Source organism: Amphibalanus amphitrite, unplaced genomic scaffold (assembly GCF_019059575.1).
Source record: "Amphibalanus amphitrite isolate SeventyFive unplaced genomic scaffold, NRLGWU_Aamphi_draft 000801F_arrow, whole genome shotgun sequence".
Taxonomy (NCBI): domain Eukaryota; kingdom Metazoa; phylum Arthropoda; class Thecostraca; order Balanomorpha; family Balanidae; genus Amphibalanus; species Amphibalanus amphitrite.
The window spans coordinates 187,382-211,252 of NW_024882295.1; the positions used below are offsets into that span (position 1 = coordinate 187,382).

Here is a 23,871-nt window from a genome sequence, read left to right on the forward strand (position 1 = left end):
ACGTATTCTGACTGCAGAGATATACGGTCGTTATCGATTTAGGTATGTTGTGTAGTGACTGTCACGTGAGCATTTGTGTGACCAAAATACAGTAAGTGCAGATGGTAGAGTCACTGCGAGATATGTAAGTAATAGGTATGCACTAGGGGAAAAACAGTAATCCATTTCCGATCGAAGGCGACTAAGAGTTTATCGGTTATGATATACCTCTACCGATATAGGTGATTAGTCTGATGACCATACTGCAGACTGCACTCGCAGGGTGATCTTGCAGCACCGCATGGAAAGTTATTCGGCCTGCTGATGGACAGAAGAGCCAACCGAGTCACCGGCCGGCCGTGTACGGACGGACTGACAGACATACGGAGGACTGTGGATGTACGGACGGACCGTCCGACAGACGGAGTATGGGTGTACGGACGGCGGAATGGGGCAGCGCAGCAGATGGGCGGCGTCAGCCGACCGCCGACCCGTCCCGCACTGGCGTACTCGTCGGGCCGGTGGCGACGCTGAGGACCGTCAACTTCTGGCAGTTTTCGGACGCATTTCAAGCCGTGGAAACGGACAGCCAGATGGTCGTAACGGTGTCCGCCACTTGGGCAGCGCCGCACGACTAAATCGAGACTAAATTAAAATCCGGCCGAGGGAGGTCAGTGCCATCCTTCAAACGGTTTTTCGCGATCGTTCAAAATATATTATCGCTAGATGACGTGCACTGGCCCCGCCTCGTTAGAAAATATTTTATTTAATCCTATCATAGCTTGTCTAAGTGTCTTACCTTATGGTGTCAGGTGTTAGAATTGAAGGTCGTGAAGCCTGCAAGACCCTCATTGAGCTCATTGGTGACAGAAGTGGAAAAAGTAGGTTGTTGCAGCGGGCGTCCACGGTTCAGTCTGGCCTTGAAAGACTGCTTGAGCATGGAGCACCAAACATGTCCGGAGAAATGAAAATCGAACACAGTTGATGGCACACGAACGGCAAACAAGATATAATGATCATAAATGGATGTAGTAAGAAATAACAAAGAAATAAAGACAATTTGTTTTCCTTCATATATGGCAGTAATCAATATGAAGCGAAAGTGGCGCTTTGCGGCGTATATTCCCCTGGTTTGTTTTGATTTTCCTCTTCATCTTCGGTAGGTACCTCACCGTTCCGCCATTGAGTACATCTGTTTTTACTCGACTGATGAATTGAAATGTTTTTTTTTTGCTTTAAATATTTTTTTTATCGTTTTGCGTCCATTGGGTATGCCTTCTTCAGTTGTGAGTGGGGTAGTTAGTTGAAGCGATAAAGGAATTGGAATATATCGCCTTCTTGTTCTCTGAGTCAAGCTGAAATAGTTTATCACAAAATTGGAGTGTATTTTGGTATGTGTCAATTTTAGGTCCTAACTACAATTGTGTAGACTTACACCACCTCAATTAGGCTTTTTTGTATCATCAAACTGATCAGTCATATTTTTTAAGGCTCTGGAATATCATTCTAGAACATTCATTGTACACCATGAAATGAACGAACTGTCAGTTTTCACATCAACACTCATTACTGCGACAAGGTTTTGTGTTTGATGCTACATTGCAATTGTGTCTAGATTAAATGCACTGAAAGCAAGATCCCACATTTTAATTATTCAATTTCTGAACACTATGCTCATGCTGGTTTCTTTGACACCAGACTTTTTCATGGCATACCTAGTTTTGGGCATGGTGTGCACAGACAAAATGAAGATCTTAATGCAAAACTAAGTATAAGGGCTCTTATCAATGTAAGGTGCTAATAGTTGATAATGGCAAAGCTTGATTCTTGACAATAAAAAAGTTAACTGAAAGCATCATAGGCGCGGGAGCCGGGGGGCAGTGGGGGCAGCTTGCCCCCCCAACTCTGGGGCCGTGGGGGCGGTGCCCCCACAGCTTTGAGACGGAATACCACACTTTTTTTGCAAATGTTTTCTTTTTTTGTTGAAAAAGCTGAGGGGTGAAAAATAAGTGGCCTAAAACCGGTGAGAAAACTAGATTTGGGGGTACCCTAGGTTAATCTCTATTATGGTGTGCCCCCCCAGTCGAAAGTAGTTCCCGCGCCTCTGGAAAGCATTGGCATTGTCTCAGTCTTGTAGTTTGTATCTTGCTGGCTCAGGCTTTGTTTTATCTACCCATTGCGCAGTCAGGCAGTCAACAGCCAAATGATCGCACATGGGCAATATTTTTGTCATGTTTGTTTAATATCTCAAAATAGCATAGTGTATTCAAATGTCACCCATCATTTTCAGTCTTTTTTATTTGCATTTTCCATTGCATTCTGTTTAAGGCTTTGTATAGTCAAAAATATACCTATTTACTTGACTTTTTCCATTTTGGTTTGGGATCATGGCTGCCATTTGATAAGATAAAGGTACTTGATCCTACCTCCTGAATTAATTCACATGCAGCCTGCTCCCTGACTGTCTCTAGCTGATGGCATTAAATAGCTGTAGCATTGAGTGGTTCAGTAATTAGAGTACATTTAACTTCATTTGGTTTTCATGCATTTAGGTGTAGTTGTGTAGATATAAGTGTATCTATGGTCACAATTAAAGGGACCCTCCCACCTTTAAAAAAGTTTATGAATTGGCATGAAAGTGATGTCGCTCGGTTCAGAAAGAGCGAAAACGAATATCTACCAAATTTCACCGAAAAATATTCACCGGTTTTCAAGATATTAGACTTTTACTTTTGTTTACTTTTTGGGATCTCCGCTGTTCCTAGCGACTTTATTTAAAAGTGCGGTATTTGTTGCGCGCAACGCAGCATATACCACCGCGTGCTACAAAACGTTTTAGTCAAACATTGAACGGACGTTCGAAAGCCTGATGACGTCATCAGATTTAAGTGCCTATACCAATACATTGTGGCACTTATTTGCACAGATGTCAAAATCAAACTCAAATTTCTTTGCGATGAAGTAATTGCTGGAGAAACGGTTTTCACGGCACTGATTTTCAAAGAACGTCCATCAAGATGGCTATCTCAACTCAAATCTAATGTTAAGGTGGGACAGTCCCTTTAACATATTGTCTATCAAAAGTTGATTATATATAAATTATAACTAGCTGTTCAGAAAATTAAGCATCCATAAGGAGCAATGTGGTAATTTTTTTAGCAAATGTTATTTGTACCAGTGCATTATATAGAATGAGAGTTCAGATTAAATGCTACCTCATTTTAAACTGTTTTCCAGTTTGTTAAGGAGCTGTGTACCTATGTCTAACAATTTAGAATTGTCTTTCTTTCATCTAATTTTTACACTCATGTGTAACATTGATTTACTTATTTTGGCTTGCATATAGAAAACATGTTGCATACTTACATGGATAAGATAATTTCCAAGCAGTCTCCCATGTTATTCTGAAAGAGATAAACTGTTGATCAATATGCCACATTTTTCTTTCAGTGTCAGCTTTCACCACCAATGAAAGCTTCAAGGACCTACACCACTACTGAGCTGAGAGCATGCTCAAACTTGGCGTAGATGAATTTAAGTGGTAGCTCTTTAATTGTATTTCATATTTAAAATACTCAAACCACTTCAAGACACTCAGCATGTCAGAGTCAGCTACCCCAAAGTCTGATATAAAGGACCCTGCCAAGAATGTGTCCACACCAAAACGTGAACCAAAAGACCTCTCGGTCGCCCCAAAGCGCGACTCAAAAGACCTCACACTGCCCACCAAGCGAGACTCAAAGGACGCCATCAAGTCGCGTCACGACATCTTCATCCAGGAGATCGAGAGCATGGACGACTTCTGGGGCTCGACGTTCCGCGCCGTGTACGATAAGGGTGAACAGGACCAGTTTGCCCGTCAGCTGGACGAGCGTATCCGCGAGCACGACCGCACCATCGAGCGCATGTGCAGCTCCCACTACCAGGGCTTCATCGACTCGATCCGTGAGCTGCTGCAGGTGCGCACAGAGGCAAGCAAGCTGAAGAACGAGGTGGTCGGCGTGCACGACGAGTTGGTAACTCAGTCGCGGCAGCTGCTGTCGCAGGGTGATGCCCTGGCGCGCGCTCGACGACGTCAGGCGAACACCGAACAAGGTGTGGCGGCACTCATGGCGTGCCTGCCCGTCCTGGAGATGTACTCGAAACTACGGCGTCAGATGGCGGAACAGCGCTTCTACCCGGCGCTGAAGACACTGGAGCAGCTGGAGGTGCTGTACCTGCCGCGCGTGGCCGACCACCGCTTCGCGCAGGCCATCTGCGAGAGCATCCCTAAGATGCGTGACAACATCCGCGCGGCGGCCATGTCAGACGTCAAGGACTTTCTGGAGGAGGTTCGGTGTGAGTCGCCGCGCGTCGGCGAGGCCGCCATGCGCCACGCGGCCGAGCAGTTCTTCGTCGAGCGACCTCCTCCCGCGCGCCTCCAGAAGCGGCACACGCTCGCCTTCCTAGGCGTGACGGCTATTTCACCGATCGCGCTGTACGGAGAGGACGGCGACGGCGAGGCGAGCGACGAGGAGGGCGCCGCACAGGACCTGGTTAACTTCTCGGCCGTTTACCGGTGTCTGCACATCTTCACCGCGCTCGGCGCCCGAGACGCGTTCGAGGAGTACTACCGCAAACAGCGTCAGAAGCAGTGCAGTCTGGCGCTCCAGGCGCCCTCCGGAGGTCTGGCGCAGGACTCGCTCGTCGCCGTGCAGGACTACCTACACGGCGTGGCTGGGTTCTTCGTGATCGAGGATCATGTCCTGAACACTGCCACGGGCCTGGTGACGCGCGTCTCGCTGGACCAGCTGTGGGACGAGGCTCTGAGCGAGCTGACGGGCGCGCTGCAGACGCACGCTGCCTGCTGCACTGACCCGAACCTCCTGCTCACCTTCAAACGACTCATCATGGTGTTCAGCCACACGCTCCGCAACTACGGCTTCAACGTCAAGCCGCTGCACGGTCTGCTGCTGGAGGTGCGCGACCACTACAGCGAGGTGCTGATGCAGCGCTGGGTGGGCGTCTTCCGGGAGATCTTCGACCAGGACAACTACCACCCGATCGAGGTCGACTCGCCGCAGGAGTATGAGCAGATCACGCGTGTGTTTCCGTACACTGACGCCGAGCTGGCGCGACAGCCGTTCCCCAAGACGTTCCCGTTCTCGCTGATGGTGCCGAAGGTGTTCTCTCAGGTGAAGGAGTTCATCCACTCGTGTCTGCGCTTCGCCGAAGACCTGGATCTCAGTCAGGGTGAGCGGGATGACCTGCTGCGCCAGTCGACCAACGTTCTACTGACGAGGACACTCTCTGGATGTCTGGCGACGCTGATCCGGATCCCCGGCCTGGGCCTGCTACAGCTGATTCAGATCACCATCAACACCATTCACCTGGAGCAGGCCAGCGTCTACCTGGAGGACGTCATCACCAAAATCACCGGGTAAGAGAGCGGCTTGTGGTCGCAGGAGGATCATGCAATAATTGCTACTTTTGGTTTATAAAATGCGTCATCCTCGGAAACGCGTTCTCAGTCGTTTTCTAGAGAATATATTGTTTAGGATAATAGGTAACATTTCCATGTCTTACGTTTTGTGGTCAGTCTTTGGCGCTTATAACCAAGTTATGTGGTTTGGTCTTCTATGATTACGGAGCGAGCGAAGCGAGCGGAGTCTTACGTAGAATAACGGAAATTTCTGAGTATGAGCGGCCGGCCGGCCGTGGTCACGATTCTGCGACGCTTATATCTCAGCAACCACTTGACCGATTTACATGCGGTAATTTTTGTAGGGTAGCTTCATTCCTTCTACCAAGTATTGGACTATTCCCGATGGATGTGGGTGACCCCTTATGCACGTGCCACGTGCAAAACGAAGAGGTGTCACTTTTGCAATTGTTGCAATATCTCGGTAACTACTTGGCCGATTGCGCTGAAAGTTGGCATGTAGGTAGGCACCCACTAGGCAATGCATATCCATGTGCCAGAGTTGGGGTGCTGCTGCACGTGCGCACGTGCAGGGGTCGATTCCAGATCTCGAGAACGGCTGGACCGATGGCGCTCAAATTTGGCACATGGTTAGGGACCGGTTAGTAGGGTGCCGTGCAAAAGTCAGTTGGGACCCATTTTGCACGTGCGCACGTGCAGGGTGCCGCTTCCAGATCTCGAGAACGGCTGGGCCGATTGTGCTCAAATTTGGCACATCGCTAGAGACCGGTTAGTAGGGTGCCGTGCACAAGTCAGCTGGAGGTACCCCCTCGAAATTTCGCACGTGCAAGGCTCACCCTCTCGCTCGCTCCGTTAGTCGCCCCAAAAGGCGTTATACTGGTTTGATAAGGGTTCTATGATTTGATTCTATGATTTCTATGATGTGACAATGACATTTCACCGGTCGCTTGCCACCAGGCTTACACTTGTCTGTCTCCTCTAACCCCTTCCCCTCCCTTCGGCAGCTACAACCCGAAGCAGGACGGCGGCGTGCAGTCCACTCTGCTCGGCCGCGTCATGTTCAAGGACATCCGCGCCGAAACTGAGCAGCAGATCTACCGGCAGCTGCAGGCCAAGATAGACGAGTTCCTCGAGCTGGCCGCCTACGACTGGCTGCTGCCAGAGCCGTCCGGCACCGCCTCCCCCTTCCTGGTCGACCTCATCTCCTTCCTGGAGGCCACCTTCGGCGCTTTTACCAACCTACCGGCGCACGTGGCGCAGACGGCCTGTATGAGCGCCTGCCAGCACGTGGCGCGCCAGCTGCGTCAGATGCTGCTGGGAGAGGAGGCGCGACAACTGTCCACCGGCGCCCTTCAGCAGCTCAATCTGGATGTGATACAGTGTGAACGTGAGTACACGGCGTGACTGGGCTGAGGTGGACGGGGCATAAGGGAGGAGTTTGGGAGACATCGGGTGCTCGAAAAGGTAAAGAGTGTGGGACTCTGGCCGTGACTAGGTTATAGCTAGTCAGTATAGGCTCCGATGTGGCAGTCGCTGCTGCTCGGAGCGCACCGTGCAGTGGCGACATCTATGATAGATGCCAGAGTCGCCCTGGATTGCCATTTCGACGAGTTTGATCCTCACGGAAATCGAGATGCAGTCCAGATGCCACCTCACGCGCTTTTTTATTCAGCCAAACCAACTCCACTGATTATCGGAAAAGATGTTGCCCAGAAGGAGTTGATATACTCATGATGCCGACTGTCTGGCAGACTTGCCAAAAGCCAGCAAAATAGTGACTGCTCTTCTGCATACTCTGATTTCACCTGCCCTGCCCTGCCCGTCTCTCCTGCAGAGTTTGCCGCCTCTGAGCCGGTGGCCGGGTTCGAGGAGGGCGCGCTGCTCATGTGTTTCGCCGACCTGCGCCAGCTCCTGGACCTAGTCTTGGAGTGGGACTGGGCCACCTATTTCGCCGAGTACGGCTCACCCACCAGCCGCTACGGTCGCGTCACGCCGGCCACGGCGGTGAAGGTGGTGGAGCGTCTGAGAGACGCCGACAAGAGGAACATGTTCTCCGTGCTGAAACGCGCCGAGCGTGATAAGAAGAAGCTGCAGGACACGGTACTGAAGCAGCTGCGACAGCTGGTAGCGCAGGTCGGCAGCAGTTAAATGGTGCGTAAGTTGGAGGTTAAACGCTGCATGAGCTGGACGCATCCGACTGCGTCTGATATGAGGCTAAAATGGTGGAGATTGCGGGACGCTTCTATGCGAGGAGCCCCCCGCAAACCAGTCATCTTGAGGCTAGTGTACTGCGAGATACCATGACATACTGTTTACCAAAGGGCTTCAAGTTCGAGTCATTGTGTGGCTGTTGACTTTGTGTTCATGCGCTTGTCGTTCCCACCGATGTTTTGACTGTATCGTATCACCTTGCATGAGACTCCCGGGGTCGGGCTGAGATTCCGGGGAGGTTGATTTTTATGTTGCGCTTACGGCGAACTGCCGCGTTCATTGGTGCAAAGCTGAGCTTGCGAGGCTTACTGAAGTTACGTTCAGTATGTATATCGTGCTAAGTCATTATGCTGGTCAACTTTTGTCGCGTGGATATTATGGTAGGCTATACAGTGGGGTACCCAACATGTGATCTATGAAACATTGATTACTCAATATATCGAATTATTGAAGGTTGCCGGTGTAATCTTTCTTTCAAGGCCTACACGAGCTAGCAAGATCTACCACCATTTCTCGAAACATCAACACGCCCAGCATAATGTATAAGGATTCATCACCGAAAATTGTATATTTACAACATTTCTGCACCACGGGCCGTCCAGACATTCTCATTGTCGCTTGGGAGCTGGCACAGCACGGCTGAAAACCGGCCGAAAAACACGAGCGATGTAGCGCGGGGCTCCGCCGCACCCGCAGAGCTCAGCGACCGGAGGGGACCGCCGCGCACTGGAATGCTCGTACCGGCATCAGAGTGTCTGGTTCCTACCGCCCACGGCCGCCCAGCGGCCCTATTGCACGTGTTGCCACGTTTTGGCGTCTGGTGGCGACCCGCGCGCCGCGCGAGCGTCCCCACTCGCCCTCTTCCTAGACTTTAACGCACCTCCTCGAGTAGCATGGGCAACGGACACATAAGGATCAACACGGCTACACATATATAGGTATATCGAGTCGGACGCGTCGCGCTCCCTGCTGAAGTATCGGTCGGGCTTCCCGCCGCACAGTGCTCCGAGCGTAGGACCGGGATTCCATTCCACTCCTGGGAAGTCGATTCGAGCGGAGGTTAACATCGATACGTTAGGTCGACAATCGAATCGATTCGACAGTTCGTAACGAATACTTCGAATGAAATACGTGATTCATAACACTTACATCCATATCGATCTCTGTTGAGATTATGGCGAAGCTTTGCAACGGTGCCGTAAAAACAGTCTAGTATCCGACGAATCGAACCCGTAATTGAGATATTGTCCAGATTGTTTCCATAACAAGCAAGCAACAAACTAACGATGAGTGAAGAACCAACAACGAGGCGAAATTTATCCTACGCTCCAGCAAATGGCCTATATCTCGGCTATTTTGATTTCGTAAACCAAAATTCTAGGGTAACATTTCCGACGCTGCTGAAAATCAGTCGTCCTCACACGACACAATCGACCGGTCCACCCACGCGAGAGCCACCCTCCTGTAAACCATCCAATCACAAATAACGCGCTCTTTTACGGCCGGCCGGTTAGCGAACACATCAGCGCGCGCGCTCACATGATTGGGTCGCCGTTCAGGGCACGGCCCGGCGGCTCGGGCACCAGGTCCTCTCAGGAGTCGCACCGCTGTCTCTGCGGCACTCGAGCGCACCCGTACACACTAGCGACCGAGCAGTGACCGTGCGTCTAGCACCACCTTCCCCTGTCTGGCTACATTGGGTCTACTTGGGCGCGTCGCCGCCGGGCGGCTGTTGGCAGCCGGCGCCGCTCGAGGGCGCTGCCGTCGCGGCGGCCGGCGGCGCTGGACGTTCTGTCGATCGTGACGCCGATGCGACGTGTGCCGTTCGGTTTGTCGACTCGATTGCATTCACAGAGGTAGGACCGTCAGTGCCGGTTGCAGCAGCAGCCTTCACAGTCGCCTGCTCGGCCGCCGCGGCAGAGGTGGGGGCAGTTTTGGAGGCCGTCGCTGTCGTCGCGTCGGGCGCCTCTGCCTTGACGGCGGGCAGCACGGCGACGCCGTCGGAGGTGGCGGCGTCGCCCTCCTCCTCCTCGTCGGTCCGGTTGTGGCCCGGCAGGAAGAACAGCGGGAACATGCCCAGGATACAGCCCAGCGCCACGCCGAACGCACGGCCCTGCCAAACAGCAGATAATAAATGAGATGGGATACAGCGGAGATAGGAAATGAGAGCAAACAACATAACACAGCCTTCAAACATCACCTTTGGGCTGGCCCATCGCATGATTATTTCATATACGCATGTTTATACACAAGACGCAGACTGATCCCGAGCGAAAAATCAGACCAGTAAGGGGCACACAATATCAAAAAACATAACTTTCGTATGATTTGTCCGTGGCTCACAGGAGCTGGAAACAACAAAAGCTGCCGTCTGTGGCAGCGGAATCGAGTTTCCGCCAAATATTTTACGAGCTGGGGCTCCCAAAGCCGGCGAGTAGTTTCTGGAGTCCGGTTCCAGCGTTACTGGCGTGGAAGGGAATTGAGTTTCTCAGTTCCTCGTTTGCTAGCCACTCAGGGAATTAAAGCAAAAAGACACTATAAGACGAACAGTCCATGGGGGATTTAAGCTGAGCTCCCAACGACCAAACCCGAACAGTACAAAGGATAGCACGGCACACGGGCGGTAAAACTATCACGGGGGATGGGTAATATGAGTTGTTACATCATGGTGGTTACGAAGGCTGTTACGAATAATGAACAACGAAGATAACAAAACTACTCCACATTTGATAAATGACTGGTTTACATCAAACTTGATAAGGTAAGAAAATCGCATACCTCATCATTAGTTATTGCAATCGATGGGCTTTCAAGGCACAACAAATATGTGATGTACCCAAAGTTGCCAGACGCCACTAGGAAGTCAAATAGCGGGCAGCCGTCATGCGATAGGAGGGGGGATAGGGGAGTCCACGCCGCTTATCTTACACATTACCAAACCAAACATTACCGAAGCCACTCAACGTGAGGGACGTATGCAAGTCAGTACCCAACGGACCTTTCCTACCCGACGCCCCTGTTTTTACTTACAATATTTGAGAACCAGTGCGATATTTTGAGGTCGTGCTGCTCGGGCGTCATGCTGGGAGCCGGCACGCCGATTCGCATCGCCAGCACCTCCACGTAGAAGGCGGAGCCTGTGGATGGGACGAGTGGGTCAGTGTGACGCTAAGTGGGGGTACGAACAACATAACGCGGCGGCATGGACGAAAAATAGACAGTACGAGGCACGGCCGGGCAAGACACGGTAGATCACGGCACGGGATGAGACAATCGGTAGAACGCCGGAGACAATAGGGTATGGCTAGAACGGAACATGGCTTGGGCAGTAAATAATCTTGCATAGTAGCCCGGTTAGAATGGCGAGGCAAGGGATGGGTATGGCTATGGGCCGCATCAAAGAGGCCATCAGGCCGAAAGCCCTTGAGGTGATCAGGTCGCTATGGAAAACCAAAACATCGAGACACGGGATGAAGGACGATTGGCTGGGGGTTCGGTGGGAGAGTCCACGGCAATGAGATTTATCAGCCAATGAGTTATCATGGCATTATCCCTTGCTGCCCCACATCCTGTTCCGAGAACGTAGCCTAACAACACGGGTCACACGGTAGGCGGAAGCGATGCAGCACGATACACGGGAGGGTGAATACAGAATGTTGTGTCTGGAGTTGGACTCAGACGAGTGGCTGGGGTAGTATGGTAAACTTGGCTGGTAGCTGGAGGTGACATTACCAAATATCCTTTCGGGAAGAGGTGTGTGACCTGCATTACGCACACAACACACCTCCAAAATAAGCTCCTAGTCATAGAAGGAAGACACAACTAGCGAAACTAACCATTCCACAATACCACCGGCCAACACGCACTCGACGAATCATGATTAGAGGTGGCAAAATGTGGACCCGAGGATCCGGTCCAAAGAACCAGTCTGGACCCATATGGGTCCAGACCGGTTCCTGGAAATTTTCTGACGGGTCCAACCGGGTCCTACCATAAACTATACATCTTGCACACTACACATGATTGCAAAATATCAAATGAATGGAAAGAAAACATTTGCTGATGTATGTTTCTTAGCACAATGTAGCTCATAAGTATTCCCAGTGAGAAAAAGGCTGTTTTACATGACGCAACTAATGATACCTAAAAATAGTTTGTATTAATTGACGTTTGGGGAACAAGTCCGACTGGTTCCGATTTCAACTTAGACTGGGCCTGACTGGTTCCAGAAATGTCCAGACGGGTCTGGTTCCCAAAATTTTCATCTTTTGCCACCTCTAATCATGATACATGACTGACAGCAGGTTAGCTCGGTAGCTTGGTACGATGCCTTCCCATCTACAAATTTCTGAACACCATCTGTTTCGCACACCGCCCAGCCCTGCCTCCCTCACTCTCTCCACCCACATTTTCCGGTCACGTGGTCTACCCTCCCCTCCCCGCCCCACGACACCCTCTCACCCCCTGACCGGTGACCGCACGCGTCATATACCCCGACCATTGGCATGTGTTATGTTTGGCCGGCACAAAACCGCCAAGAATAACCACCCGGGACGCATTCCACGCCACCATACGGGGCAGACGCTCTCCAGGCCGGCCCACCCATCTGCTGAACACATCCCGCTGGAAGCAGCCTGCCGAGCCGGTCGCCTTCATGGCTGCAGCGGCGCCATCCGTGCGCCCGGAGAGCACTCCCCTGTGCGGCTACCGGCGCCTTTTATCAGCCATTCCAGTGTGCGGCTCCACGTACTGCCCACACGTGCTCCTCGGAGCCCGGCCGCACCGACCACTTGCAGACCTCCTGGGCAGGTGACCTCTGACCTTTCCCTGCTACCGCTCGGACGCAGACCGCCCGGCCCGGCTGGGCATCCAAACGGTATCATTCCTGGCTCTAGTTAGGCCTTCATGTCAGCCCAAAATGCCTCATTTCACTGCCTGACGGACCCTTTCATCACGGAACGACTCCAATCCTGGCAGTGACGTAAAGCGAACGCTGACGTTTCGGCGCCGCCGGCCGTCTCGCCAAGTGATCAGCGGCCTGCTGTCATGTGACGTGACAAGGTGACGTCACGATGGGTGTGACGTGTGAGGGGGCGGCGACGGAAGCCGTCACAATACGCCACCGGGTGGTAGGTAGCCGTCATATGACGGTAGAAGGTAATCAAATAACGAACGTCACGATCCACGAATATAAATTGCACAACTGTGCAATCACATATGTTTGTCAACGCTACTGTCGAATATAAATGACATTGCTCGTAAACATACGTCAGGTGTTTCACACAAAACTCTTTGAATGACACTTGAATGACACTATTTCCAAGCACAGTTGACCTGAAAGGAAGGCCTGCTGAATTCTCACGTGCCTTTCTGTGACGTCATCGTCCACACCCCGTTGACGTCACAAGCCGGGGAGGCAAAGTGCCAAATTGGCACCTTCCGTTCGGGATGGAGGGAGGAGAGAAGACCACCTTGCGGCCCCACGATGGCAGGTTTAGGTGAAGAGTTAATGACATTGAATAGGGGTAACCAATTGTACAGAATCGAGGAGAAGGAGAATATCGCAACCAATCTCACACAAAAGAGGTAGGCGAATGCGCTTTCAATAGCAGATGCTTGCAATGCTCAGTTTTGCAAGTCGAAAAGAGGGAGCATTTGCCCCAATGACCTTGTTTTTTAGAATACAGCTTAGCTTCAGTTATATTAGTTCAGTGGCGCAGCCAGGGGGGGGTCAGAGGGTCAGCTGACCCCCCCCCCGAAATTTCTGTCAGGGGCCCGCTCGAGAGTGAGAGAGAGAGAGAGAGAGAGAGAGAGAGAGAGAGAGAGAGAGAGAGAGAGAGAGAGAGAGAGAGAGAGAGAGAGAGAGAGAGAGAGAGAGAGAGAGAGAGAGGAGAGAGAGAGGTCCTAATCTAATCGGACGAGCCCGCTTCGAGAAATGCCCACTGCGACACCTCGGGTGAGGGGTCGGCCTGGGGCCCCAGGTGGACAGGGCCCGGGCCCCCAGGAGAACGGGCCCGGCCCCCTGGGTGGATGGGACCCGGGCCCCCTGTAGATGGGTCCGGGCCCCCGAGTGGATAGGGCCCGGGCCCCCCGGCGGATGGGGCCCCGGTGGATGGATCCGAGCCACCGGGAGAACGGGCCCCGGGTGGACGGGGCCCGGACCCCCGGGTCCCGCGAGAACGGGTCCAGGCCCCTCGGGTGGATGGGGCCCGAGGCTCCGGGAGAACGGGCCCGGGCCCCCTGGGTGGAGGGGGCCCGGGCCCCCGGCTGGATGGGGCCCGGGCCCCGGCCCGGGAGAACGGCCCTGAGCCCCGGGTGGACGGGGCCGGACCCCCGGTTGGATGGGGCCCGGGCCCCGGGAGAACGGGCCCGGGCCCCCTGGGTGGATAGGGCACGGGCCCCTGGGTGGATAGGGCACAGGCCCCCGGGTGGATGGGGCCCGGGCCCCGGGAGAACGGGCCCGGGCCCCTTAGGTGGATGGGGCACGGCCCCCCGGGTAGATGGGGCCAGGGCCCCCCGATGGATGGGTCCGGGCCAACGGGAGTACGGACCCCAGGCCCCGGGTGGACGGGGCCCGGGCCCCCGGCTGGATGGGGCCCGGGCCCCCTGGTGGGCGGGCCCCGGAGCCCCGGGTGGACGAGGCCCGGAGCCCAGGTGAACGTGGCCCGGGCCCCCGCGTATGGATAGGGCTTGGTCCCCCATGTGGATAGGGCCCGAGCCCCCGGGTGAATGGGGCCCGCTAGGGTGACCCGCTTGCTTCGCAACGCGAATAAGGGGTATTTTCGATCGGTGGGCGTTTGGTTGGTCTTGTGTCTGTGGGTTATGTATCCATTACGGTCGATTGCCTTTTGACGGCTAAGCATTTTGATTTTGGGAAAAAATATCCATCGCATCGAGGTGCTCGTGTCTGATAATAACCATGCGTTCTACTATAGAACATGCCAAGTGTATTTCATGACATAGGTTGGCGTAGGTTATTGAAGAGTGAAAGCCATCGATGAATTACTATGTAGAGGTTTGAACATTTATATTCTTAAGAATATTGTTGCTCGTCATGCAAAAGCGATGATTGGACCTTGGTCACAATTGAATGCTCTTCCAATCTATGCCCATTTCAATTGTCAAACATACCAGGTTATGTAGCAAAACCCCTGTAATTAAGTAAGTCATAAGCAAATGCTATTTTCTCCAGCAATTTGTTCCACCTTGTTTTTGATCAATTAGCTTTTCACAATTTTCCCATGAGAGGCGGTAGGTACCATAGGCGGCGGAACGGGGGGGGCACCGGGGCACCGTGCCCCCCCTTGAATTCTGCAAGGGGGGCACCAATAGCAAGGTGCCCCCCCCCTTAAATTTGATGTATTAGTACCAGGGGCAGATTCGGGGAAAACTCCAAGGGGAGGGCCATGAATCGAAGTGGTGCCCCTACCTATGCCCAAAATTAAAACCTCAACGGATTTCGGCCACTTAATTTTGGTGGTGCCTATTTTCAGTTTTTTTTTATTTTCTTTATTTTTGGTTAGTCATGTGATGACTGGTGCCCCTGCTAGGCCGCTGATGCCCCTGGAAAGACTGTGGTACCTACCTACCCTGCCCCCTGACAAGCCTACGGTGGGCCCTGACATGACTTAGGTGCCCATGGGCCCTGACAGGCCCGTGGTGCCCCTGACAGGCCTGTGGTGTCCTTGCTAGGCCTGTGGTGTCCTTGGGCCTTGGCAGGTTTGTGGTGCCCCTGTTAAAACGCAGGTGCCCTTGACAGGTTTGTGGTGCTTCTGACAATCCTAAATTGCCAACGACAGGCTTGTGGTGCCCTTGACAGGCCCATGGTGCCCTTGCGAGGCCGGTGGTTCCCCTGCGAAGCCGATAGTGCCCCTGGCAGGCCTTTGGTGCCCCTGGAAGACCTGTAGTGCTTTTGCTAGGCCGATGGTGCTCCTGACAGGCCCGTGGTGCCCCTGCTAGGCCTGTGGTACCCCTGGCGGGCCTGTGCTGCCCCTGTCGGCTGTCAGGCCTGTGGTGCTCCTGGCAGGCATGTGGTGACCCCAGGCCCTAAGTCATGACCCATGTGACCTCCACCCTGGGATTCGCCACTGATTAGTACTGCCACGGAATATATAGTCTACGACACTGCGATGGCTTCTTGGTAATTTATTACATGTAGGATTAATGGAATTTATCAAACGAGAATAAGGAAGAGACAAAAACATAGGTACTTGAGGATCAGCTTAAAGTTAACCACACATACGGGCAGGGGTGTGATTTTCCTAAAATGATTGTGGGTGCCCAGCTGTAGGGGCGCCCGGCGCCAGGCCGTTTTGGGGCGCGATATATATTCTTTATGTGGGAGCCTAAATTAACACCGAATTTGATAACATTGCTAGCCGAATGGCGCTTCATGTGACGTGTCTGACTAAGCAAATACACGCTTAAAAGTGGAAACTGACCGGAAGGACGTAAAAAGCTGTAGAGGGGCGCCATCCAGTAGGAGGGGCACCAAATGTGGAGGCACCAGACGGTTACGACTTACGAGGGCGCCGTGAGACGATGAAAAGGGAAAGGGCGCCATTCTCTTAGGAGGGCGTCGAGTGATTGAAAACGCTATGTGGTCCAGGGGCGCTAAGAGGCCAGAAGGGCGCCGCACAGTCAGTAGTGCTACGTTGGTGGGGACGTGGGGGCGCCAGATGGTTACGAGGGCGCCTTGAGATCATGAAAAGGGCGCCATTCTCGTAAAAGGGTGCCGAGTGATTGAAAACGCTATATGTGGTTCAGGGGCGCTGAGAGGCCAGAAGGGCGCCGAACAGTCGAGGGATGCACGGTGAACAGAGACCCAAGGACGCGAGACGGTCAGGAGGGCGCCGTTGGACCATGAGAATGGCGCGGTGCTGTCAAAAGTGCGCCATTCTCCCAGAAGGGTGCCGAGTGATTAAAAACGCTATATTATCCATGAACGCGAGACGGTCAGGAGGACGCCGTTAGAGCATGCGAAGGGCACCGTGCTCTCGAAAGGACGCTTGCAGCCTTGTAAGACTTGTGGGTGCATTTTCATCATTGTGTGGGCATACATAATTCAGGATTGTGGGTGCATATGCCCCCACAAAGAGATATAAAATTACACCCCTGCATACGGGGGTGAACTGCCATTTTCGTTTAGTAAAAAATAAAATTAAAAAAATCATCGTGTCAGGGCTGTGACGAAAAATAAGTGGCCTAAATCCGATGAGAAAACAGGATTTGGGGGTACCCTAGGTTTGGCTCCTTGAGCCATGGTGCCCCCCCTTGTCTCAAATCGTTCCGCCGCCTATGGTAGGTACATTTCTCTTGCCAACAAGCGTTGTTTGAACCCGCTCCGTCTGACAGTCACCCAAAAATAGCATTAAGTCCAAAATCCGTCCAAAACGTCAATTTTTCAAGCATAAGTGCCCTCACGGGTGCACGTGGCGCGTGTCATCCCTGCACCGCACACCATTCGATAGCCCGTTCGATTCTCATGCACGATACTGTGTTCCTCGTGCCGATCGGACCCACGGTTACCGAGATACTGCACGGGGACCGGACCCGTGTCGGGCAAGTTGAGCCATTGTCGCCCATTTTTGCAAGCCGATTTATGCATGTAAAGTCTATGACGCGAATTTGCACTTTTTGAGCACGCGCCATGTGCTCACCACCGGCCCGATCGAGCTGTGACTCTTCACAGGCACGTTACCCATCCTTGTTCTATAAGTTGCGCGAATTTCAGCGCACTATGGAAGTTACGTCGCGATCAGCCGCTTTTTTACGCGAGTTCTTCGCGAAAAAAACCTTAGGGGGTTGCATCAACCCCTCCCCCCTGTGCCGGCGAGGGTTAAAACTTCTTACGAGCGAATTCACGTAATGAAGAAGAATAAAAGCACAATCTACTACAGCAGCCAATAGATGACTTAGGACAGGCACATGGGACTACTTTTAAATCTTGTGCGACAGAAGCAGGCAACAGTTCCGATTGCATATAATATGCTATGCATATTGCGGAATTGGGGCTCATATCGGACTCGAAAGATACGAAGTCATACGTCATAGTAACATATTTCTGTCGTGGTCAATTTGCGTAAAAAGTGAAGACCGGGTGATTACCGAGCTACTGTTCTATGCAAATTTTCTGATTCAAACTCGCTCAGGGTTATCGTGCAGGTAAAGGGGGCCCGCCCAGCAGAATGCGTATGAAATATGGAGAGATTCTGAAAAATGGGTGGGGGCCCGCACACTAGGGGGCCCGCTTTGGAAGCGATGACCCCCCCCCCCCCCCCCCGAAACGAAATCCTGGCTGCGCCACTGTATTAGTTACAGAAATCACAAAACTATGCTTTGGATGAGCGACATGCTTCGGCTGGGCGACGTATGATACCGAACCTCTTACGGTGGTATGATAAGTCACAGATTTTCAATCTCCTGCCATCACGGCAGGAAGTCTGAAAATCCCATCGGGATTGGTACACTCGGGGGCAGATTGATGTTCCACCACTCCCTACCCATCGGGCTCCCATGGCTCAGCACTGGCTGCTGTCAGTGGCAGGACTGGCAGCACTGGCACTGGCAGGCAGTGCTGAGCAGTGCTGAGGGCAGGCAACACTGGCAGCAGCCAGTGCTGAGCCATGGGAGCCCGATGGGTAGGGAGTGGTGGAACATCAATCCGCCCCCGAGTGTACCAACGAGCCGGAAGGAAGCCATGCATCGTCGTTCGATTGAATGAATATCGATGAGGGCTCGAATGGCTCATCGCCCACTGAACTTTGCACAGCCGTAAATTGTCATCAACAACAGACGGCGCAGATCCTGGGCCTGTATCCCCCACCTATCCCGGCCAAATGTGCGAGAAAAGTCATACCGACATTTCACCACCAGACATTTCAAGACGAGGTCGGGAATGAGAACTCACAAGCAAGAGACGGGATCTCTAGAGAGTAAATAAAGCAATACGCTGCACGAATAGACTTCTCAAGCATCTTTTGGAAAAGTAACGCTTCAACAAACAATTACCGGTCATCAAGTCATCTAAGAATGAACAAATTCATTTCATTTCCCAATTTTTCCACCAGCCACCGCCTCAGGCCTACGAGCATGCTCCTTTGGCACCAATGACGGGCCCGGTTTATTAACCAGCCTTCAACAACCCGTCCAAACTTATAACGAGCCCTCGAGTTCGGATAGCTTTTCCTACTCGATCCACGCTCGCTGCTCCACTACTAAAGCCTTTTGATCCCTGCGCTCCGCTTCACCCGGGAGACTTCGATCCACATACGGCGTCCCATCCGTCCCAGCTTCTGTACCACACACGCTTCCGCCTATCAACCACGCAGAGGCGGGCCCTCAAAGACATCTGGTCTCCATTGCTGCTCACCCATAAACCCGCAGCGGGCGTGTGGTTGTGACGTCAAAGGGATGCATGTTGTCCGTTTGATGACGTGCCTGATACACCTGTCTGCACCCCTCCCCCCGACCGGCGGAGGGGGGGGGGGGCAGCACCCGGAGGTTGCATCATTCGTCAAACCTCACATGTCGGCGGGCAGCAACCGAACGACTACCGTAGGTTTCCGAGAGCTACAGCACAGAGCAGCAGCCACGGGACCAGTGCCATCGTCCGTTCGAATAAATATAGGCGTGAGCTGCATGCAACAACGATGACGCTGCATTTAGGCAGCTTGATTAACAATCACACTTTGGTGACGAACCACGGAACGCAATAGGCGAGAAGTCAAATTGATTTTGAATTCACCTTAAATGGTTCCTCATTGGTTATCCAAACCGACGATCATCGCTAATGCTTGCTCCGCTGCCGGCGACGCATCCACATTCCCAATGGGCCAGCCATAATCCAATATCCATCGCACCACGACAGAATAGCACCAATATCCTGGCTCGGCCGGCCACCGACAAAGGCCCTCACTGCTCCGGGATCTAGCCAGCGCCGCCAGAAGCCAAAGAGGCTGTGATGTGTGACCTTTGGAGAGTGACATCTATCGAAGTCCTCAGGCTAGGTCAGAAGCAGGGGAAGAGAGAGATAGAGAGAGAGAGAGAGAGAGAGAGAGAGAGAGAGAGAGAGAGAGAGAGAGAGAGAGAGAGAGAGAGAGAGAGAGAGAGAGAGAGAGAGAGAGAGAGAGGCTACTCTGTCCTGCGGGCTGCGACAGAGATTCGGATGCAGTCATATGCAATCAAAACCGGTGAGCGACTGCTCTATGAGGCTATCTGCGTCACTGGTCGAAATAACACAATCTATTCGGGCAAACAATGTGGGCAGTTATGCCCCGTCCAGGCCAGAGATCCACCGGATTGCATCAGCACATCCCGGTGACCGTGAGGAGCATCTGCACAGCTGAGGAGGAGCTCCTTTCGGCGGGACTATCAGCAGTTACACAGCCCGTATACAACGCTGTACCCTGAGTCATAACAGTTGGATAGTGTCCTCCCTTCGAGGTGGAATCTCTCACGATACGATTTCGGGAGACCGTAAATTACGGTAAAATGACTTATATTTTCATTGGGTACATTCTGATCAACTTTTTGAGCTTGGTGCATACTGCATATTCGGGCACGGAACTCAGACTGCGCATCACCTGGAAGGCCGGTTGAGTCTAAGCACGAGGGGTTATAGGCAGTACACCCTTGGTTTCTCGAACCAAGGAGGTACTCAAGGCTGCCCCATTTCCCCGAGCTCAGGAGCGGCGGTACTGACCTATGCCGGCCACGTCGGAGACTGCGTTCCCGAGCGCCGCGGCCGCCATTGTACTGATGCCGAACGCCACCCCGACAGAGGCTTCGATGTAGTCACCCTGCAGAGGTCAGAGGTCGCGCAGGTCAGGTCGGGTCAACAGGCGTGCGGGTCTGCTAAAGTAAGGGGTCGGGGAAGCAGTAGAGTGAATGAAATGTTTATCAAACGTGTCTCGCATAAGATCACAATTCACAATAGGTCATCACGAAAAAAGTTACAAAATAGCAACACACCCGTCGTAAGCTTGGTCAAGACAAACAAAAGCAATGATTCCCGAGAAACCAATTAAGTCATGTCGTTGCTGTAGCCACGCTTACAGATACCACAAGGCACAGCAACCGTGACCGGCAACACCTCCCCTCCCCTTGAGTTACACGTTCTTTGAGGCCTTTGGTGGCAATTGGCTGAGACTGATAGCCCAAGCGAATAACATTCCAGTTCAAATGGAAATGAGCTCTGCTGCTGGGCACGTGCGATATTACGGTCACAAGAGATAATCGCAACGCTTTCAACCAATCGGAAACGTTCATGTTTCAGAAAATCAACAATTTAGAATCATTTATCGGTTCAAGTCCAATAGACAGAACCATAGCTGACGCAAGTCCGATCAGTGCATTTCTCTGTCCCTTTCTGCATGACTAAAAGGCAGTTGCAACAGCAGTTGGAGATCTTTTTCGTGCAGACCTTGACTAAGAAAAACACTGCGGCTGTAGCCAATAACATACAAAAGAAAGCGAGTTAATTAAATAAGAAAGAAGTAAATAAGAGAAAGCAGTACTTACCGCAGTGATCATAATGACATTGTCTAAGAATCCGAAGCCAATGAAGGGGATGGAGTTAAACAACGCAGCTGGAAAGAAGCAATGCGCAGATCAACCACCAGTGCCACATAATGTCGACCAGAGAGACAGCACGTTCAGGCACCACCACTGCACGACAGTGACGCACAGCACGGCATACGGGACGCCGTACAGGACGCCATACAAGACGACAGCCACGCCGACTGGTGAGCTACAAAGCTGCAGTAGTCATAGAGATCTTATGTAAGATCTCTATGGCAATGCTGGCTCAAAAATATGTGCTGACACTGAGTGCGTGACAACTACATCACCACGAGACTGAAAACTCGCTACGTTGAAAAAAGAATGAAGGTAACATGAGCATCAATAAAAATAAAGACTTGGCAAGACATCGATCAATCCATCAAGACTTGACTGATGACTGTGTTGGGTGAATTTGTGACAATTGATATCAATTTTTTTGCATAAACTAAAAAGTGCCCTCCAAAAAGTAAAACTCTGAAAAGACATGGGAAAATCCCACTGAGTGTTCTTTAACTGAAATTGACAGAAGACACACTCATCCCATAAAACCACGAACCATCCACGGCACGTGTTACAAAATAGGAAGATACGTGGATGGCACGTGCGCGGAGAGGCCACGTGCGGCCCGTGGCGCGTTACTTACTGTGAATCAGCTGACCGGGTGTCGGCTTCGGAATACTGGTCGCTGGAACGGAGAGAGGAGGCCATAAGTCAGCTGGCTAGGCATTCCAGGCAGAGCATGAGCAATGAACACTTGATTATAAAATCGGACATCTTGTATGACCATTTGAAAATGCAAGTATGTCATGAATATCCTGAATATCTACGTACATGAACATACACACTGGCAATATTTCTGCGTGACATGAAGACACATGAACATGAACATGACATGAAGTCACATTAACTATTAAGGTAATAGCCGATGTCAAGCATTCAAAGCAATACCTACTGCGTGCTACCTGCGTGGTCATTCCATATTCACGCATCCACGCAAGCACGCAGCGCGTTCCTCTCCACCCCTCTCCGTCCTGCGCACATACCCGCACCGTCGCACTCACTGGCGTAAACATCCCTCCCCAGCGGCGGCGGACCGAGGACCAGACCATCCATTACACCTCTCCCAGACCCGGACACCAGCTATCGAGTCTCCGTGTAACCCTACAGGTGCTGGAGGCTCGGTATGTCGTGGGTACCCTATGTCCGTCCCCTGGCGATGGTGTCTTGTCTACACAGACTGACCAAAAACGCGCGTTCGTGCCCTCCTGACACACAGTCCGAACGCACACCTAGAGTCGCCGACGCTGTGCGTATCGCCGGCTGTCTATTATGACAAACATCCTCACAGACAGTCCGAACGCACACCCAGAGCCACCGACGCTGTGCGTATCGCCGGCTGTCTATTATGACGGACGCAGACGCCGCGGGGCCGGTTAGTCCGGTTCTGACCGCTCTGTACGGTGAAAGGCGACTGATAGATACCGAGTACGGGTGGGCGACATTGGAGGCTGTGCCTAGTAACGGAGAGCAAGGCTGAAAGGGGGGGGGGGGTGTTAGAATCACCCTACCGCATCAAATATCCTTCTAAAACCAAACCACTTCCAGTACTCTAATCCCCGTCCTTCTCAATGGGTCAGCTCTATTTTCGTGCAGTAGATATCTCGCCATCCTTCCTGTTTTCGATCGCCCGTCCTTCCCTGTCCTTTCCGCCGGGGGAGTACTACTCTGACAGGAGGGGAAGTTGCGGAGTTCCACCGTACTCCCATCCTGACTACTTCCGCTCTCGATAGCCTCAACCTCTCGATATGACAGCGATGTTTCTAAGAACCCGGCGCACGCACCCGAGCATTCAGTCCTTACCGTGCCATAATGTCTGACACGACGACATAGCGATTGAGCAAGGAGGCCTGCTGGCTTCTCCGAAAACGGTAGCCGCTGGAAGCTACTGCGTGGTTTTACGTCATGGGATTAAATAATTGTCAGGGAAGCCCCGGGAATTCACGCTGTTTGAGATTGAGAGCAGTGTGGTCACAATGTTCTTGGTGAGTCTTCACAAGAAATGGGCGGACCGAAAATGATCTCTGATAATCCTAACAGCACCAACTTGTCAAGATGTCTACGAAGAGTGAAAACTTACAGCTGTCGTCCAACATTACAACATTACACAAACACACCCAAAGAGCACGGTGCATAGAAACGCCATCAATGACAATCTTTTTATAGAGCCGAGCACTAGGCAACTACGCATTCCTATCTCTCCCCTCGCCCAGTCTACTCGCATTACGCGACGGGAGCTGCAAACTGCAAGCACGTTTCACCACACCCTTGACCCTTCAAGCGCCGATGACGCATGACCGATGACGCATGCGGCCTATTCGCACCTCCGGCTCACCTAAATTCCACCACTTTTCTCTCATCTGTGTGTAAGTCCAGCATCCTTCGCCATGCGTCCCAGGAGATTGTGCGAGTGTCCCATCGCCACCCAAACCGACCGAAACAGGCCAGACGGTCAGCGAACTCACGGCACGGCCCCGGTCCTCCGCGCCCCGCGCCGGCCGGAGACGGGCCGTGACGTCACTGAGTGACGTCAGAGGCACGGGACGGGCCAGCTGCAGGGTGTAGTGCGGTGGGCGGCGGCTGGCTCCGAGACGAGCCGGGCCACGCGCGGGGTCTGGTCGGGCGCACATGTGGCTCAC

The 23,871-nt window shown here is 52.5% G+C and overlaps 2 protein-coding genes across 3 annotated transcripts in view; one reads left to right on the plus strand and one right to left on the minus strand.

Annotated features, from left to right (window-relative positions):
- Positions 1 to 1,161: 1,161 nt before the first annotated feature.
- LOC122366376 (exocyst complex component 6B-like) lies at positions 1,162 to 8,068 on the plus strand. Its single transcript, XM_043338571.1, has 4 exons — positions 1,162 to 1,200; positions 3,430 to 5,398; positions 6,406 to 6,788; positions 7,236 to 8,068. Exons 2-4 carry the CDS (start codon positions 3,579 to 3,581, stop codon positions 7,547 to 7,549), a joined length of 2,517 nt encoding a protein of 838 aa, XP_043194506.1. The 5' UTR covers positions 1,162 to 1,200; positions 3,430 to 3,578; the 3' UTR covers positions 7,550 to 8,068.
- Positions 8,069 to 8,161: 93 nt separating this feature from the next.
- Positions 8,162 to 23,871, minus strand: part of LOC122366379 (transmembrane protein 65-like) — a 29,448-nt gene continuing 13,738 nt past the window's right edge. For both annotated transcript variants that reach the window (XM_043338586.1, XM_043338587.1), the window contains 5 exons: positions 21,819 to 21,860; positions 21,134 to 21,201; positions 20,316 to 20,412; positions 10,643 to 10,749; positions 8,162 to 9,725 (listed from right to left, as the gene is read on the minus strand). In XM_043338586.1, the coding sequence (XP_043194521.1) occupies positions 9,315 to 9,725; positions 10,643 to 10,749; positions 20,316 to 20,412; positions 21,134 to 21,201; positions 21,819 to 21,860 (725 nt within the window). In that variant the 3' untranslated portion in view covers positions 8,162 to 9,314. The remainder of the gene's footprint in view (positions 9,726 to 10,642; positions 10,750 to 20,315; positions 20,413 to 21,133; positions 21,202 to 21,818; positions 21,861 to 23,871) is intronic.

Coding starts and splice junctions, on each gene's coding strand:
- LOC122366376 (XM_043338571.1), top strand. CDS start 3,579: ATGTCAGAGTCAGCTACCCCAAAGTCTGATATAAAGGACCCTGCCAAG. Junction 5,399..6,405: donor GTCATCACCAAAATCACCGG/GTAAGAGAGCGG, acceptor TCCCTTCGGCAG/CTACAACCCGAAGCAGGACG. Junction 6,789..7,235: donor GGATGTGATACAGTGTGAAC/GTGAGTACACGG, acceptor TCTCTCCTGCAG/AGTTTGCCGCCTCTGAGCCG.